The sequence below is a fragment of the Tenrec ecaudatus genome, chromosome 8 (assembly GCF_050624435.1).
Source record: "Tenrec ecaudatus isolate mTenEca1 chromosome 8, mTenEca1.hap1, whole genome shotgun sequence".
Lineage (NCBI taxonomy): Eukaryota > Metazoa > Chordata > Mammalia > Afrosoricida > Tenrecidae > Tenrec > Tenrec ecaudatus.
This window is the reverse complement of record NC_134537.1, coordinates 153,998,946-154,016,952: the sequence shown is the minus strand read 5'-3', so window position 1 is coordinate 154,016,952 and position 18,007 is coordinate 153,998,946. Positions and strand designations below refer to the sequence as shown.

The window sequence follows — 18,007 nt, the reverse complement described above, 5'->3', positions numbered from 1 at the left end:
GACATGCAGTGAGGCCTCTAGCTCAGGGATTGGTCAGGTTTTCTAATCCCCTGGGTCGGAGAGAGCCATCTCAGACACTGGAAGAGAGAGTCCCATGACCTCCAAGAGAGATGAGCCACGCCGTGGTGAGGCTGAGTGGCAGGCCAAGGGACTGTGTGGCCGACGGGCTGAAGACCAGAGAGACATTTTGGCTGCTAACTGAGTAGAGACACTGCTGAAACCAAATGAGTGTGTTCTTGGCCCTGGCTTGCGGTAAACTGTTACGTTCCCTAATTAACCCCATAATTCTGAGTGTCTTAGTCCCGTGCGGCCACTGTAAACAGGTGATCGAACCCAGCAGGTGAGTAGACTGCCTGGGAGGGACAGTTGGTGTCAGAATAAGGCAAACAAAGGACGGCAAATGGAGACCTACCTGTCTGAGTTCTGCCTGAGGCCATCAGCGGGAGCTGGTGTAGAGTTGGATTCTCCTCCCTCCTGAAGCCAGGGAAGGTCGGATGGGGCTTGATCCGTTTCCTCAATAAGCTCTGACACAGAGAACACAGCAGTGACCAGAGTGAGAACATTTAAAAGGCGATGCTTCCCGGGGGTTCTGCAGAGCTGTGAGCCTGGAGCTGTCCCAGAATAGATCTTTGATCCCCCCATGAGCTCTATTTTGGGCAGAGGAATGGACAAATCTATTCCGGATCTAGAGCTTGGGTGGAGCCCTGAGAGCCTATTCTCCATCCAAAGCAGCTCCCTCCCTACCCGGGACATCAGCCACTGGGGTGGGTCCTGGGACAAACCTGTACACAAACCCCACCTCCACACAAACCCTCTTCTCTTTCTCTCTCTCTCTCTCTCTCTCTCTCTCTCTCTCTCTCTCTCTCTCTCTCTCTCTCTCTGTCTCATACACCCAGGCACCCAGACACCCTCGGAAGTCTGTTTCCCTAATCACAGCATTCGGACTGCTTTGTGAGTGAACTGTCCCTACTGCCTTGTTGCATAACATTGCAGCAGGTTTGCATGGTGCTGGTGGAAAGAGAATTTGCATAAGAGTCTTCTGGATCCTCCTGAGTCTGCATTTCCTTATCTCTGAGCAGGGGCTGCTAATACCCACTCACCAGGAAGACTGTGCCGGGCTGTGGGCTGCACATGGATGATGTCGCTCACTGAGGCCTTCCATGGGGGGGGGGGGCAGGTTCCACATTCACGTGGGAAGTACATTGTCCTAAAACCTGAAGCTCCTCGGTCATACTGGGAGTGTTTCCGTGGTTCAACAGCCATGAACGGCTAATGGCTATCATTTTGGACAATACTTCTGTGTCAGTCAGGGTTGACTAGAGGAACAAAGTCATGGCCACTCATATGTGTCTAAGAAAGAGTTTTAGACAAAAAAGCAATTGCACATTGAGAAACATCCAAGCCTGGTCCATATCAAGTCCATAAGTCCAATATGAGCCCATATGTCCAATACCACTATATAAATTCCTCTTCAGACTCACGCAAAACATGCAATGATGCCTGAATGCAGGAAGATCGCAGGCCAGTGGGTGGAAATTCTTGTGGATCCAGTGGCAGTGGAAGCACCTCAGTGCTGGCAGGGTTCTCCATGTGGCTCCTGCAGCTCCAGGGCTCTAGCATAGCTCCATGTGTCTTGTCCGTAGGAATGTCTCACAGGGAGTAAGCCTGTGTCCCACCTCCAGTGAGCTTTTATCTTTCTAGTGCCTCCAAATGAAGTCATCAAGCTGCGACCTGATTCCAAGACTAACCTCCACCCCTTCACTCTTAATAGTCTCAAATTGACAACAGATTATGTAACTACCACAAGTTCCATCATCACAGGAAGTTGTGCCTGACAGAGCTGGCTAGACTATAATACATGTCCAAAGCAGCAGCCTTGGTTTACCTGGTGACCTTGCATTGGCACTGAAAATGCCCTTCACGTTCAACCCTTCAGCAAGATTTGCTTTAGCCCTACTGTTCTCTGCTTGGTCAGAGAGCAAGGGAACACTGCAAGATTTAAAACCAGGAAGATGCTTCTCAGGGTTGTACCCTTCCACCACACCTGATCAGCCTGTATCCGGTGGTAATGCAGCAATGCCGGATGATCTGAAGAAGAGTCCTGCCTGGGATCCTCGACAACCTGTGACAGCAGAGGACACCATTTGGCTTGCTGAGAGTCAGGGGACTTGAGCCACTTGGTGATGAAGACCAAAGAGCACAGACTTCACTGTGAATTGCAAATTAATTCAAAAAGATAAAAGTGTTTCCTTGTACCTGGACCAGTAGCCAACATCATGGCAAATAGAGAAAATGTGGAAATGGTCAAGGATTTCCATTAACTTGGATCCACAATCAACGCTCAAGGAAGCAGCAGTCAAGAAACCAAAAGGCTTATTACATTGAGTAAATCTACCGCAAACCCCCTCTTGTAAGTGTTAAAGAGTTAAAGTGTCCCTTTGAGCACTAAGGTGTGCTGGCTCACGGTCCCAGGGATTTTAGCGCGGCTCCTCTGCTGTCCCGTGAGCTCGCTCACTGTGGCCTCTGCTGCCTCTGCCACTTCAGATGGCTCTGCAATGCGCTCCATGGAGGCTCTTCTCTCTTGATGATCTTGGAGTGCTCTCTCAGCTCCTGCTTCTCAGAGGGCTCTCTGACACCCGGTGGAATGGCAAAACTGACCAGTCCCCTGCACTCGCGTTTCGCACACCTACGGTGTGTTACAAAGACTACGGATAGAGAAGTCATTTCACTTCACTGCATGTTAAGTAGTAATATTTCATATTTTTAATCACAGTTAGATCATGTTGAAGATCCTTTTTTTTTCTTCACTGAAGCATAGGTTGAATAGAGGTCCCATTTTACAATTGAGAACGGGTTGCTTAAAGAAGTGTCTTAATGGCAAACAGAAAACGGTGTGGGTCGCGGACCCTGGGCTCACCAGGAATTTCTTGAGCTTCTCTTTGGGAAGATGCTAAGCTACCATCTGTGGGGTGCAGGGATGGACAGCTGTTGCAGACTGTACGGAACCCCAAGGGGACAGCGATATGTATCAGAATGACTGTCGTCTGAGGCAGAGCGTCTGGAAAGGGTCCTACAGAAATAAGCCCAGCAAAAGGCCAAGACCTTCATACCAGAGGCAGTGATTTACTCCCGTCAAGAAACCAGTGCAAGTGTTCACGGAAGTCTTTAAGCTGAGCGTCAAGGAAAGGTGGACTTTGTGATTGGCCAATGGGGAAATGGAGTCGGGCCCATGCTTGACCTCTTCCAGCTTCACAAAGAGGAAAGAGGATCCAAGGCTACACCATCCTAAGGCCAATTCTCCCAAGCATGTCTCCACCCGCCACCATCTTTAATTCTATCCTGATCCCAACCATCTCTCCCAGGACCTTCTACTTAGCTCCTGGGTTCAATAATCCATTACAGTGACCACCCAGAACTCACAGAGAATACTCATGATTATGGGGTTCATTAAGAACACTAACAGGTTACAAGTCAGGATCAGGAACTCTTAAGGGTACAGTTTTTGTGTCTGTCCACAGAAACTCATATATATAAGAGTTTTATATAAAGGGTAGGTGCCCATCAAGAAAATATCACAACCCAGTGCTACCCAAGCCCACACATCCAACATTAACCCATAAGTCCGACACGAATCCACAAAGTCCTCCTCCATCTCACAAAACACATTCAATGATGCCAACTGTAGGAGGAAAACCAAGTCAGTGGATGTGTAAACATCTCAGCGCTGGCCAGGGTCTCCACATGGGTGCTCCAGCACCCAGGCATGCATCAGGGTAGGTCCATGTGGTTTCTCCTCAGGGATGTCTTGCAGGAAGTGAGTCTTGCCAGCTAAAGCAGGGAACTGGCCATCCAACTATCACAAAGCAAGAAAGCCGAGAACTCGAAAGGTGAGGCTCATGGAGCCATTTTTCCCTCCGCCCTTCAATTAACCCCACACGTGTTTATCCGCCAGGTTGGCACAATAAACTAACCACCTCACAAGTGTTACAAAGCTCCTTGAGTACCAATAAAAGCCCAAAGGGCACCCCACTTCTGCAAGCCAGATTCCTACCCAAAGACACACAGCTTGACTCATGTCGTGGGCTGAGAAGCCTCTTGCTCTGTCACATGGCCTCTGTCACCCCTTCCTGTTCTCCACCTAGGAACCTTGGATGTGTTCTGTTCATGGCTCTTCGTTCTTGGAAGTGGGATTCTCCTGGCGTGCTTCTAGAATGACACCCTTTATACCCAACAGAATGGCAAAACTGGCCAATGCCTTCATATTTATCTCAAAGACCCTATTTGCATGCTTCTACCCAGTTGTTTGGTGGGAGTTACAAAGACTGTGGATACCAGAGCCAGACCAATATTCAGTGCAGTGATGACATGGAGAGAGAGAGAGAGAGAGAGAGAGAGAGAGAGAGAGAGAGAGAGAGAGAGAGAGAGAGAGAGAGAGAGAGAGAGAGAGAAGGTTGTGGAATATAAAGCAAGGGGCACTTATGTGGCACAGGGAGCACAGCTCCATCGCCCCGGAACCCCTGTGAGTAGGTTAAAGATGTGTACAGCAAGGTGGATGTTCAGAACTCATGCTCTTAGTTAAAGGAGCCTGTGAGATCTGAGGTCCAAGAGCAGCCAGACCATGCAGGAGACAGGATGTTTGAGGCTGGTGTGGTTGAGAGTAGCTGACGGTGGGACATGTGTGCGGAGCTATTGCGGAGCAGATGGCTTCTCTTTCAATGACAGGAAAGGAGTAGAACTGAGCAAGAGGGGTTTTATTCCACTGAGTGTTTCAGCAAAGAGACAGTTCCAGAAGATGACTCTGTCTCTGGGTATTGAACTTGGAGGAGACCAAAGGCAGGTGGTAACCAGGAGGCTACAGCAAGAATCCCAAGTGAGGTGATGAGGTTACGGACGAGGCAGAAAGGCTGGATGTGTGTTGAAAACCAGCTATATATTAAATCACAGAATACCATTTCTAAAGCTTGTCGCCGATGTGTCTCTGCTTTCCAACAAGTAAAACTATAGAACACATTGCCCAATATATAATACGTGAAAGGCATGTACATATTTTTAAACCTCTATATTTTTTTCTTTCTGTCTTTGTTTTAGACAATCACAGCTACATAAAAGTGATTCTGTGTCAGCATTTAATACAAGCACAAATTAAAGTAAAATATATTGAACTAAAAAATAAATATTCCCCCCCTTGGGTAACCTTTTACTTTTTTCCAAAACCATTTTATTGGGATGAACACCGATAACCTATCATCCCATCGTTCAATCACAGGAAGCAGTCTTGTACAATCACAATTGCTACCACAATCGGTTTCAAAACATTCTCTTCCTTCGTGAACTCCTTTAGCCCCGCCCTCCACTGTACCCCCAGGAACCCTACTTCTACTTGCTGTCGCTATAGGTTCATCAACTCTGGGTTTCATAGAGTGAAAAACAGAAAACTGGTAACCAAAATTTAAGGGGGTCACCCCCAATGACAAAATACATCTGTGACAACCCCACTATGAAAAACAAGACAAAATAGAAAATGTTGAAAACCGTATCAGGCCCCACGTGCATCAGAGAGAGCAATCAAGAGAGTGTCGGAGCGGCACCATTTCCGCTGGTCTCCAGGCCTTTGAACGAGGACAATGTGAGTTCAAGACCCTCACTTCTTTCTAAGCGACTGGAGGAAAGGAGCGTGGCTCCGATTTCTGTGGCGATCCATTCAGAGTGGAGTTTATTTTTAGCCAAAGAGTGCTTAGACAAACAGCCCTCCGAACCGCACAGGGTGCATTTTCTAGCGGAAGCAGGCCCCGCAGAGAGGTGCACATGGACTTGCGCTCCAGCCATTCTTGGGAGGCAAACGGGGAGGCTGTAAAACCAGCGCATCCTCTGTACGGCCAACGTAACTTTGAGATCTCAAAATTCACCATCACTCGGCCCTCTCCCCAAGGGCTTTTAGATATAAACTGATCTTTGAACAGGCTGTCTAAGGTGGCTAGGGCCTTTCAGATTTTTTTTTTAAGCCAGATGGCTCTAAACTTAAAAGGATGCTGTGATTCGGGGGATAAGTAAAACTTACATTGCCAGAAACCCGTTTAAATGAGTGGAGACCGACCATTTTCCAGTGGCCTCATGTCACTGCACGCAGAGAGTCTGGTGGACACGCAGTCCTGCCAAGAGCTGGGCCTTGGCCCAGCGGGGCTGCTCAGCTCTGAGGCCAGAGAAGCCTGTGTTGGCACCAGCCCAGCCAAACCCACTGCCCACAAGGCCGGTGGATGCACTGGGGAGCAGCCTTCATCTTCGTGCACAGAATTAAAACCTGTCCATTTTTGAAAGTTTCAAAATTGCTCAAGCACACCATCCTCCGGTACTCAGGTGGATAAGAGAGATGGGGGTCAGGGCAATGAGGAAGGGAGACTTTTCCTTCCACCCTCCCCTGACTGGTACTCCCCTGGGTGGCGTGAATGGTTTCACTCAGTTACTGATCGCTGGTGGCGTAGTGCTTACTCATTGGGCTGCCATCCTCGTGGCCAGCAGTTCAAAACCACCAGCTGCTCTGTGAGCCAGACTGGTCTTTCTACTCCTGTAAACAGTTACAGTCTCGGACATCCCCGGGGCTGGGGCTCACTAGGAATCAGCACTGACGCGCAGTGAGCTTGGTTTGAGTTGACTAACCATAAAATCTAAAAAATCAAAACCATCCAGTCATTTCGGACTCGTGGCCACCCCCAGCTGTAACTGCTGTGCGGGGGGCGGGGGAGGGGGGTTTCTTGTCTGTAGCCTCAAACCGCCACCCTTTAGGCTTTGCACACCACTGCCACCCCTTACCATTAACCATATGTATCCCCCGGAGTAAGGTGAAACCCACCGCTGCGAATTGATTCTGACTCACAGCACCCCTTTATGGAGTGATCAAGGCGGCAGCCCTTAGAGAGCCTCGTCTTTCTGAACGTGTGGGTAACAGTCCAGTGTGTAAGCCCTACCCACCAGGGCTCCTTAGGGTAGGGTTACAGCCTTTGGAAACCCACCAGAGCAGAGCTCTCCCTGGAGCTGCCCTGAGTCAAACTCTGCCCGTGACAGTGGGTGGTGCTTTGACCTCTGTGCCCCCTGCTCGGAATCGTTCATTTTCTGATCTCCAGGAGCCACTGCCCACTGGCTCATTCTCACCAGAAATCACAGCCAGCGTCCATGCAGTGGTCTTTCCCCCTTAACACTGTCCTGTGTTCCCTGGGCCCAACATAGGGCCTGGTACAAAAGAGGCCCCAGAGAATTCTAATGAATAATGAAACGGGGATGGCGGAGAGAAATAATGCGTGCAGGGAATAAGGCAATAAAGGAGAAGGTACTTTCATTTTTTTTTAAATGGTTTTCCCATTCGTGTTCTCTCAGATGACCAAATGCTTGTTGCTGGTTTGAGACAGGGAGTTGGGCTCAGGTGTTTCACCGCTGCAGGAAGCAGAACAGATTTGGGATGGAGGAGCTGGCTGCTACTGACATCAAATCCTCAGCCAGCCTTCCCGCCTCCCAGAACACCATCTCTCCTCTAGGTCTCCTGCATTGAGTCCTTACTTGGAAAACCCATTTTACTTCTGGAGGCAATTGTTGACCTTCCCAAGGGCTCATTGCAAGATCAGCAACTGGAATGCCCCAGGGGCTGCTGGGGTGAAGACCTGGCAGTCTGTATTCCTAAAAGATCATGGCCTAGGGCAGCAGTTGTTAACCAGTGGGTCACGACCCCTTTGGGGGTTGAACGACCCTTTCGCAGAGGTTGCCTAATACATCCTGTGTACAGTACGATTCATAATAATAGCAAACATAGTTATGAGGTAGCAATGAAAATAATTTTATGGTTGGGTGTCACCACAACATGAGGAACTGTATTAAAGGGTGTCGGCATGAGGAAGGTTCAGAACCACTGCTCTAGGGAAACCTATGGGGGCAGGTCCACGCTGTCACCTCTGCTGCGATCAGTCAGAGTTGACTCCATCTTATGGGGGTGCTGCTGCCGTCATAGGTGATGAGTCTGACTGCAAGGGCAGCAGCTCGTACCCACTGACTGCTTCCCAGGAGAAAGACAAGGCTTATCTGCTCTCACCGAGATCACAGCTTTGGAAACCACAAGAGGCCCTTCTCCTGTCCCCCCAAGGATCCTCTGAGTCAAAATGGACTCCAGGGCAGTGGAGTTTTCATGGGACAGAGAGTTTTTATGGGGTCCAACAACAGTAAGCTTCCAGGTGCCCGGGCGGTGGGCAGGGGCTTCTCTCTCTACAAAGTTCAGCAGGGAACAAATGCCTAGTGAGGAAGTTCAAGTGGGCAGCTCCCAATGGAGGCCTGTCCAGCGGGGCCACCCACCAGTCCACGTCTGGGGCCAGCCTGCCTGGGCTACTTAGCAAGCAGCAGAGCACACACACACACACAATAATCAGGACCTCAGAGGGCATGTGCTGTCACCTGCTATAGATCCTGAGTCTGCTGAGCTAGTTCACCCAAGGCGCCCATAGACCTTCCCTTCCTGAAAGCAGGACTTCAGTATTCCTTGTTTGGGCAGTTTGTTTTGTTTACCTGCCCTTTACCAAAAAAATAAATAGTCTGTCTTTGCTGGGCCAGACAGAAGGCAGTGTATTAGAACCACCTGGTGGCCTAGTGGACATATTAGAACACCTGAGTCCACCCAAGGACTCCATGCTTGAGCCCTACAGAAGAGACACGTGCTCTGGGAGGAGAGGAGGCTGGCTGTGGCTTTGATATCAGTAGCCAGCTGCTCCTCCATCCCAATTATGTTCCCCTTCCTGTGGCTGGTGACTGGGTTAGACCGCTGCCACCAGGTGCCGTTCTCCATGGCCCTACCTCCCCATGTGTCTTTCTTGTTTCCATTCTGCACCTCTCACAGTTCCCATGGCGACTCTTGGCTCTGTGAGAAATCCCTTTATGTCTCCCCAAAATAACCTCCATCCTGTTCTATGTTTAATGGGTTTCAAAGGTCCGCTCTGTAAAAGAAAAGGTTCCCGTCAAAAGAAGTCAGAGCGGAGCTTCCCGCAGAGGCCAGTGAATGTGTGTTGGAAAGGGCGCTGGGGTGGGGTGTATGTGTGTGGGTTGGGGGGCAGGCTTGGTAGACCTGGGCTCTCCAGTCAACGCGATGGAAGCTCATGCAGCAGCAGCCGGTGTGGGGAGAGGATTCTGCCCTTGGCCTCAGCCCTGGTCCTTGGCAGAGGGTGCCCTGAGAAGCCACACACTGGGAGCACCAACAGGTCTCTCAGTCAGTCTGCTTGCCCGGATCCCAGGCCCAACCAGGCCCCAAAGCCTGGGGTCCCCAGCCTGGGTGAGGTGCCTGTGTGTGCGCACACGGTGAGCACCGCACACACCCCTAACAGTGCCCGAGGGGGCGCCTGCCCCACTGTCATGTCTATAGGCACGCTGGGCAAGTGCACAGCCTTCTATTGTTTCCAGGAATGTTTGCAGAGGGGCCTCCGACTCGTTCCCCACCTGACGCCGGACGTGTGTGTTTCTGCCTTGCAGTTCTTCCCGTACGGCGACGCCTCCAAGTTTGCCCAGCACGCGTTCCGGACCTTCGACAAGAACGGCGACGGCACCATCGACTTCCGAGAGTTCATCTGCGCCCTGTCCATCACCTCCCGGGGCAGCTTCGAGCAGAAGCTCAACTGGGCCTTCAACATGTACGACCTGGACGGCGACGGCAAGATCACACGTGTGGAGATGCTGGAGATCATCGAGGTGAGGTGGGGTCGGGGCAACCGGCGTGAACCCCAGACCTGGGTGGTGGGCGGCCCGGAGGTGCAAATTCCACACAGCAGTTTCCTCCTCAGGGCCTCCTCTTCTGGGCCCATGGCGAGATCCATGCTAGTTTCACACCAGCTCCTGCACCCTTCTGTATTCCTCTCTCTGCCCCCCATCCCCACTCCAGTGCAGCCTTGGGAAGGCGCAGAAGCTGACGATTGGCCCCTTACTGACAACTGACAGTGGGTGTTTGAAGCTGCCCGGTAGCCCCAGTGAGATCTTGGCCTCTATGGATGGGGGATCCCATTCTCCTGGTTCTGGTTTAGCCTCCCTTTGCGGTGGTCTCCGTCATCCTCCCCTCCAGACCAGCTTGGCCCTGGAGAGGCTGTGGGGTGAGGAACAGCTCACAGGCTCCATTCTAGGTCATGGCCCAGCCCTCCTGTGTCCCGTTGCTCTGAATTCACCACATCCAGTCTCCAGAAAATGGCGCCTTCTTGACTTGCTTCTAATGCCTGGTCCTCTTCCGCTTCCTGTCCTGGGCCCACTGTCTCTCTTCATGTTGGCCCGTGCTTAGCTTCGGGCCACACCGCCCTGCCCTCACACCCTATCTAGCAGTGCCCAGCCAGCTCCTGTGGAGGTTTATTCCCTGCTGCCCCAAATGATCTCATCCATGCTGCCCCCTGCTGTCGCCTCGGAGAATAGTGCCTGCAGCCTGGGGCGGGCACTCGAGTCCATGGCTTGCCTTTGGTGGGACGCTGAGGGCATGTGACCAGCCCTGGCTTCAACCGCTGAGAAAAGAAGTGAGCTGAGAGCTCGGTGTTCTGGCCCAGAGTCGCTGTGAAGGGCGGAGACTTGGGGAAGGGGGTCCCAAAGCCCAAGCAATTAGAACAAACAAACAAACGAGCAAGCCCTCTACCCCCCACGTCCTGCACAGGACTTCTCCCTTCCCGACTACCTCTGGGAAAGACCTTTTTCCTCCTCCTCCTCCTCCTCCCTCTCCCCAACCCAGTCAGCTCCGCTCGGATTAAGCACCCAAGCATGCCTAACCCCCTGCTACTGAGGGACTTTTGACCCTTGTATGGCAGTGGGGGGGGGGGGGCGTCTTGGATGGGAAACCTCTACAGGGGCAGACAGCATCATCTTTCCCCTGAGTAACAGCGAAACCTGCAGCGAACACCCTGATGTGTAAATAGCTACCCACCCCCCGGGTGCCCGTGCCTCGGAAACTAATATTTTTGCATTTATTTGCATTTCCTTCAGTCAAGCACATGCTTCCAAGCAGCTGCTGAGAAGAGCTACCGTATACAATTTCGGCACCCATGGTCTGCTCCTCGCTCTTGACCCCTTGGTCCATCGGCCACACGCCACTGGACTCTGACCAAAGTCCCTGTGGCTTTCCTATGAGAGGCTTGTCCTAGACAGTGTTCCTCTGCCTGCCTGCCATTTCCCCGTGATCACCAGTCCATCCCCAAATTCTCCTCCACCCTTTGACTGTGTCCTTCAGCCGGAGACCCCCAAGAACACCCTGCAGCTGATGCGTGCTGAGTGTTTCCAACGTCCTTAGTGCTCTCCAGTGCTGGGGGGTCGGTAGGAGGATGTGAGAAAGGGCTGATGACAGGATTTGGGCTTGGAGTCCCTGGTTGGAGTCCCTGGGTTATACAAACAGTGAACATGTTCTTATGTGAGACTGGCACCCCCGGGAGCCCCTCAGAAGAAAGGCCTGGCGGTAACCGAAAACCTTACGGAGCTCAGTGTTACTCTGACACCATAGGCTCGCCACGAGTTGGAGTCAACTTAGTGGCCATTGGTCTGAGGTGGCGTAGGGTAAGGTGGGGAGGGTCAAGGAAGCCGGGTGTTCTCAGCATGAGAACCATTCCGTGATGGGGTAGCTCAGGACACCTGGTCCGGAAGGAAGGCAGACTCGATTGAGACTGAGGCTGTCGTCTGTAAAGAGCAGTGGCCACTTCTCTCAGCCAGGAGGGGATGTTTCATCTCGTGCAGCTCAGAAAGTGCCGTGTCTGCAATCCAACACGTTCACGGAAACAGTCGTATTTTTACCTCATTCCATTTTGGTGACAGAAATGCTATAAAGCCATATCTCTTCCGCTGGAGAATTTTGCCAGGCCGGCTGCCAGCCACCCCAGGGGCTGTGTTTCTTTCCCTCTTCCTTGAGGATATACCTGGTTCAACTTGCTCTTCCGCTCTCCATTCCGAGAGGGGATCCTCCAGCGAGGCCCTTGTGCCTGCCTCTTCACCTGGGGATGGTCACCTCCTCCTGCCTCTGGCATGTTGTTGCATGATGTCCTGTTTGCCTCCTACACGCTGAACGAGGTGACAGTACAGCAGCTACATGTTGCTGCCTGTGAAGAGTGCTGAAATTTGACATTACAGGCTGGTAAGTGGTGTGTGGCTGAGCTTGACTTTTGGGCTTTGTTAGGGTACAGCTAGACTCACCGGACCTTAGGCTTCGTCAGTCCTGTCACAGAGGTGCGGCCAGGCCAGGGTCTCCACTGAGTTCCCAGTGAGGTCTGTGCATTCTGACTGGTGGGACCTTGAATGCTTCTTACCCCCATTTGTGCTGGAAATCACTCAGGTGCGTAGTCCAAGGACAGGAGAGAAGTTGAACCAATGAGCTGGTAACAATAGACCTTTCCAGAGCACTGAACACTAGAGATCGTAGTGTTTAGAAGCCAGGGACAGAGAGCCTGCGTGCCAGAGAGAGAGAGACAGACAGAGAGAGAGAGACTAGAAATGTTTCAAAGGAGAAGGGAGCATACAGTTTTGTTAAGTACTACTAAGGCTAGAGGAGGTAAAATTAGCAGCAGTATTTGACCATTAAATCTAAGAACCTGAAGACCATTCAAACTAACCAAGTTGGTTCGTTCCAGGGGAGTAAACCAGTTGGCCGCAAGCCCACTCTGACTCATGGTGACCCCGCTGTATGTCAGAGTAGACTTGTGTTTCACTTCACTTTCAAGAGCTGGTTTGTCAGCAGTAGATCTCCAGGCCTTTCTTCCAAGGTACCTCTGGGTGGACTTTTGTCAGCAACCTTGTGGTTAGCAACTGGGCCTGTGCGATGCTTGCACCAGGCCGGGACTCCTTACAATGGGGGGAGTGGTCGTGGGAGCAATCCCTGCAGCAGCCTGAGAGGAATGCGGTCTACAGAACTCCTTCCTGGAGGTTTGCTTGGACGGGAGGAGAAACAGGGCAGTCGTCCTTCTGTGAGTGCCCCAGCTAACCCATGAAACCGCCCCAGGGGAGCCGAGCTGAACGAGAAGGTGCCCCCCCAACCCCCCCCCCCTAACCCCCCACCCCCACCCCCGGTGCGAACTCCAGGACATGCTCAGCATCCTGCTCAGAAGCCCCACCATGGAGTTTCGCCCGGGCACACACCATCCTGTCTCCAGCCCCAGACACAGGCTCCTTGCGCTCCTTCCCTCCTGCTTGCTCCCCGCCCGTCTGCTCCGCCAGTGCTAGCGAACTCAGCTTTCCCAAACGTTGGGTTTTGTCTGCTTCCGTCCACAAGACCCCTGTTGGGCTCCCCCTCCTTGCACTGCGGTCAGGCAGAAAGCTGCGGGGAGGGGGGAGGTCCCTGCTCTGAGCATTCTGAAGTGATTCTCTTCTCTCAGGCACCACAGTGCTTCATGCCCAGTTTTGAAGTCTGCCAGCAGCCGCTGCCTCATTATTTGCCCAGTATCCCCGTTTGCAGAGGGAAGAGGGGTCCCCGGCAAGGCCGCCCACCACGACTGGGGAGCCTTAAGGGTCCACCTGTGGCACGGACTTTGAGCACACAAGCTGCCATGTTTTCATGAAAAGCAAATAAGGATCAGAAATACCTATCCCACCAGTCTGGGGTGATGATGATGTGAGATGGTGTGTAACATATTTAGGACTCTCAGAGTAGTTTGCAATACATGGCAGCTACGTCTTGGGGCTCTGTCTTATCCCTTCAGTGTTCTGTCAGATATTTCCCCTTGGAAGCATCATCCATGCAACTCAGTGTCTCACCAGCGGATCAGCCCACCCTGGGTTCTGCCCCTTTCCTCCTTGTGCCTCTTCTTGGTACAGTTTCTGTGCCTCTACCTCCATCATTGTCACTAGGTTCTGGCCCCTTGTCACCTGCACCATTGCTTTCATCCCGGCAACCAAGCTCCCCACCTCGGAGCCACCTGGTTCATGGTCCACAGAGCAATACTCTTGAAGTGATACAGCCACTGCCAGCCCCGTGCTTAAAGTCCTTAAGATGGTTTCTCTGCTAATGGAACAAGCAGGGACCATGGTCCGTGGGCAGCCAGCTGACCCAGCTGGCGTTAGCACTAGCAGTGTGTACCGCCACTGACTCCTCACCCCTGCACATCCACCACAGGGCCATGGTCTACCTATCATTCTTGTCGCTTGGAATCCTGTCACCTGACCCTGTGTCCAAGTCCTCACACCCTTCAAGGCCTAGGTCATCTCACGGCATGCAAGCCACCTTCTCCTCTCGATGCCCTCCAGAGGGATCCCCTTTTAAACTCCTCTAGCTTGAAGGTGCTGGGAGACACACATGAACAGGCACCTGGGCGGTCCCTAGAGGGGCTCCCCGGCCAGGAAGGAGAGTGTCCCGTTGAGTAAACTGGCGGCGACAATAGAGATAACAAGGGAGGGGCCAGGGGGAGGTGAGAAGGGCAAAGGTTTCCTTGTAACTCCATTGAGGGAGGTCTTTTAGGAGAATGAGACTGACCTGTCTGAGAACGGGTCGCAGGAAGAAGAGCACCCCAGGCCTGGCTTCCTCTCCTTGGCATGTCATTTCCCTCCCTGGGTCACTGGCCCCCGGAGGGACATGCCGAGCAGAGGCATCATGGTAGCTCCTCAAGGCCTCATTTAAGCGGCTCAGGAAAGCATGTACAGTAACGGGTTTGATTTTCAGAGGGGATAATACTGAATGTTTGAGAACCTGCTAAAGCTCCCCATAGTGCCGAGAGGGATTCCTTAGATTGGGGGGGGGGGCTGTACATGTTGACTTCTGAGTTTGGTGTGGCCATGGCCTGAGATGGCATTGAGAGCATATAGGCGGCATCTGGACTATTGTCCTGGTCCAGCCCCTGACAACCCTGCCTCATGTCAGGATCTTGAGTCAGTTCTTGCTCGTGGCAGCCCATGCATGTCTAACTCTAGAGCAGAGGGTTTGGTGGGTTTTTTTTTTCTCTTTTTATTGTGATTTGGTCACAATAAATCTTACAGAGCCAGCTGCTTTGCAAGTCAATCACCAAAGACCTCTTTTCAGGTAGTCGTATCGCAGGGCTTTGAAGCCCTGACAGTGTGGAGTGCAGCACCCAGACTGTCTTCCGGAGTTTCCGTGTGGACTAAGCCTTGACTCTTCGGTTAGTGGTCAAGGGTGTTCCCATTCCCATCACCCAGAGCCTGAGGATAAAGGAGACTACCAGGAGTTGCTTGGCGAGAGTCGGGCCTCTCGGGCTTGCGGGTCTTATTACTCGGGCTGTGTAATTCGTGTGTCCGCATTACTGGCTGGCTTTCTAGCCTTGTCTCGTGTAATCCCGGGGATTGTTCCCCTTTCAAGGGGCAGTTGACAGACAGGTGCTCCGCTGGTCTTTTTGACTGAGTTCCAGGTTTTGTGCTTAGTCCCTGCCCTCCACAGAGGGTCAACGTGGACCCTATCTGCTTGTGTCCCACAAACTGGACATTTCCATGGTCTGCTTCTTTCAGAGTGCTCATGGCCTGTCCTCTGCTCCGCCAACGACAAGTGGTCAAAAGGGAACTCGCCATGTTCTCTCCGAACCCGTCCCGAATCGACTCCATTCGTCTTCATCGCTCGGCCAGGCTACTCTGTCCGCCCACTTCCTCTAGGCAGAAACCTGGGGTGGGAGGGGTCATTCAAAACGCCTGTGTATCTAATTGGACACAAGGCTGAAACACATATTTGACTAATCCCTCTCTTATTTAACATCCTTCAAGGAGTCCTTCCAACTACATGTAGATCCTTGATCACAACAGAGGAGGCCTTGATGGTCTAATTGTTTCCCTCTCTCCACCCTCGCCTCTCATCAGCACCTCAGGAGACCGGCTCCTCTTGCTTCTACCACCCAAGCACATTCAGGGGATTTTTATCCCCATTCAACAGATTGTGACTGAAGCCCTACTATGTGCCGGGTACTGGGCCAAACCTCCGAAGTTTTAGGGGTGAGCAAAAGACCCATTAACTCTCAGCTTCATACAACACACTCTACTGGGGATGCCAAACCAGTTATTCTAAAAAAAAAAACCTATGAGGTGTCTTCTTATGAGTGCAGTGAGATGGGGTGCTTCGGGGGCTGGCAGCCCAGAGAGTGACCTTCCTCAGGGGAGAAGAGACCGTTCTAGAGCTGCCCTGTCTGCTGAGGCTTGGAAGATGATCAGGATCTAGTGATGCAACAGGGAAGCCAGATGAGTTGTCTGTCGTACTGGGTCTCTGATGCTCCTGTGCATAATGTTCTTGCCCCCCCCCCCAGGCCATCTACAAAATGGTGGGGACAGTCATCATGATGAAAATGAATGAGGACGGGCTCACCCCGGAACAGCGAGTGGACAAGATTTTCAGCAAGATGGATAAGAACAAAGACGACCAGATCACCCTGGATGAATTCAAAGAAGCTGCAAAGAGCGATCCTTCCATTGTATTACTTCTGCAGTGTGACATTCAGAAGTGAGCTGAGGTCACTGCTACGGACTTCACAAAACGTCTCAATGTTCCATTCAGTCTGCAGCTATACACACATACACACACACACACACACATACACACACACACACACACACACCACAATATGCTTGGACTACCTATAAATGGACTTGCTTCTTGTGTTTGAAACACTGTGTGCATGAGAATGTCATTTGCTAATGAATTTTAAAAGCATATGTTATAAAACAAACAAACAACCTGCCACAATGTGATGTGTAAGATCGTTTCATTTAAAAACACAAAACAAAACCAACCCTCTTTCTCCAAATCCTGGGCAGAAATGTGCTGCAAAAAGTTTTCTGATTTCTTGTTCATGTTTTGCTAATGCTCGTGTCTCCTTGATGCCATACTGTTAGTGGGCACCGAGCCTCCCCAGTCATGTAACTGCTCAGCTGCGTCACCATGCTCCTGTACAATAGTGCTGGGCACAGAGGGGCCCTTGGCTCCTGGGTCTGGTCCACACCCGAGAGCTTGTATTAGCTGTGACTAGAAATGTACATTTGCATGCCTTTTAGGTTTGCCTTAATTCTTACCTCATTTGCATCCTATCAATCTGGAAAGAGCTGTGTTGGATGAATGCAGTATAAAACCTTAAAACCCTGCTAAAATGACTAATTAAATCTATCTATCAATACATATACACAAAGATATTATTTATTGGAAGTGGGGGGAAAAGTAAGATGGTGATGTATTGATTTCTGCTTGAATTTTCAGAGGCTCCCAAAGAGGCTGTAATATATATATATCTCAAATAAATTTATAACATTTGACATCCCCCCCAACTCTTATTGTGTAATTTGAAGTGTACGACAGGTGTTCATAATTATCAAGGGTTGCTTTTAACAATATACTAAATCTATCCTTAAAACACACAACTTTGGAATTTGACAAATTTGGTGGCAAAGAAAGGAAATGAGACGCAGAGGCTTTCTGGCTCTCCAGCATGGTTCACACAAGAGTGACGACATGGGACAGTTAGCATGTGACATTTAAATAAAACATCACACGCCCTCCTTCTGAAGACAGACTTATTTAGGACAACTTACCGTATATACTCGAGTATAAGCTGGCCCGAATATCAGACAAGGTACCTAATTTTACCATAAAAACTGCATTTAAAATGTGCTGGAAAACTCAGTTTATAGACGAGTATAGACTTTGGTGAAGAAACCTGAAGGAAAGACGACTTGTTTGTTCCCAAACCAAGGTTTGTATTTTCAAAACCTCCCTCCCTGGGGAAGTTCAGATTCTTTACAGAGTATTAACCGAGAGAATTTGCTGAGATGAGGGGAATGTGTTCCCTCTGCTCTGACCACTGACTGCATGAGACAATGGAGCACCCCAAATGTGGTTAGAGGGCAATTGGATTTTTAATTTCACTTCATTGAAATCTCTGCATGATTTAAATTAGGCTATTAACTATTATATCAGACAACAAATGTGCCATAATTATGCATTCTGGTACTTTTAACGGAGTGCTGCTTTCTCGCTAATGACATCTCCTTTGTCTGTTTTGGCATGAGATGAGACCAGGGATCCGGCCCTAATGATTCCGGTCATTCATTCGGCAAGAAG

The 18,007-nt window shown here is 51.0% G+C and overlaps 1 protein-coding gene across 1 annotated transcript in view; it reads left to right on the top strand.

The window, feature by feature from the left end:
* VSNL1 (visinin like 1) overlaps positions 1–17,166 on the top strand; it is a 134,303-nt gene extending 117,137 nt beyond the window's left edge. The window contains exons 3-4 of the mRNA XM_075555819.1: positions 9,496–9,711; positions 16,203–17,166. Coding sequence (XP_075411934.1) covers positions 9,496–9,711; positions 16,203–16,400 — 414 coding nt within the window. The 3' untranslated portion in view covers positions 16,401–17,166. The remainder of the gene's footprint in view (positions 1–9,495; positions 9,712–16,202) is intronic.
* Positions 17,167–18,007: the final 841 nt, after the last annotated feature.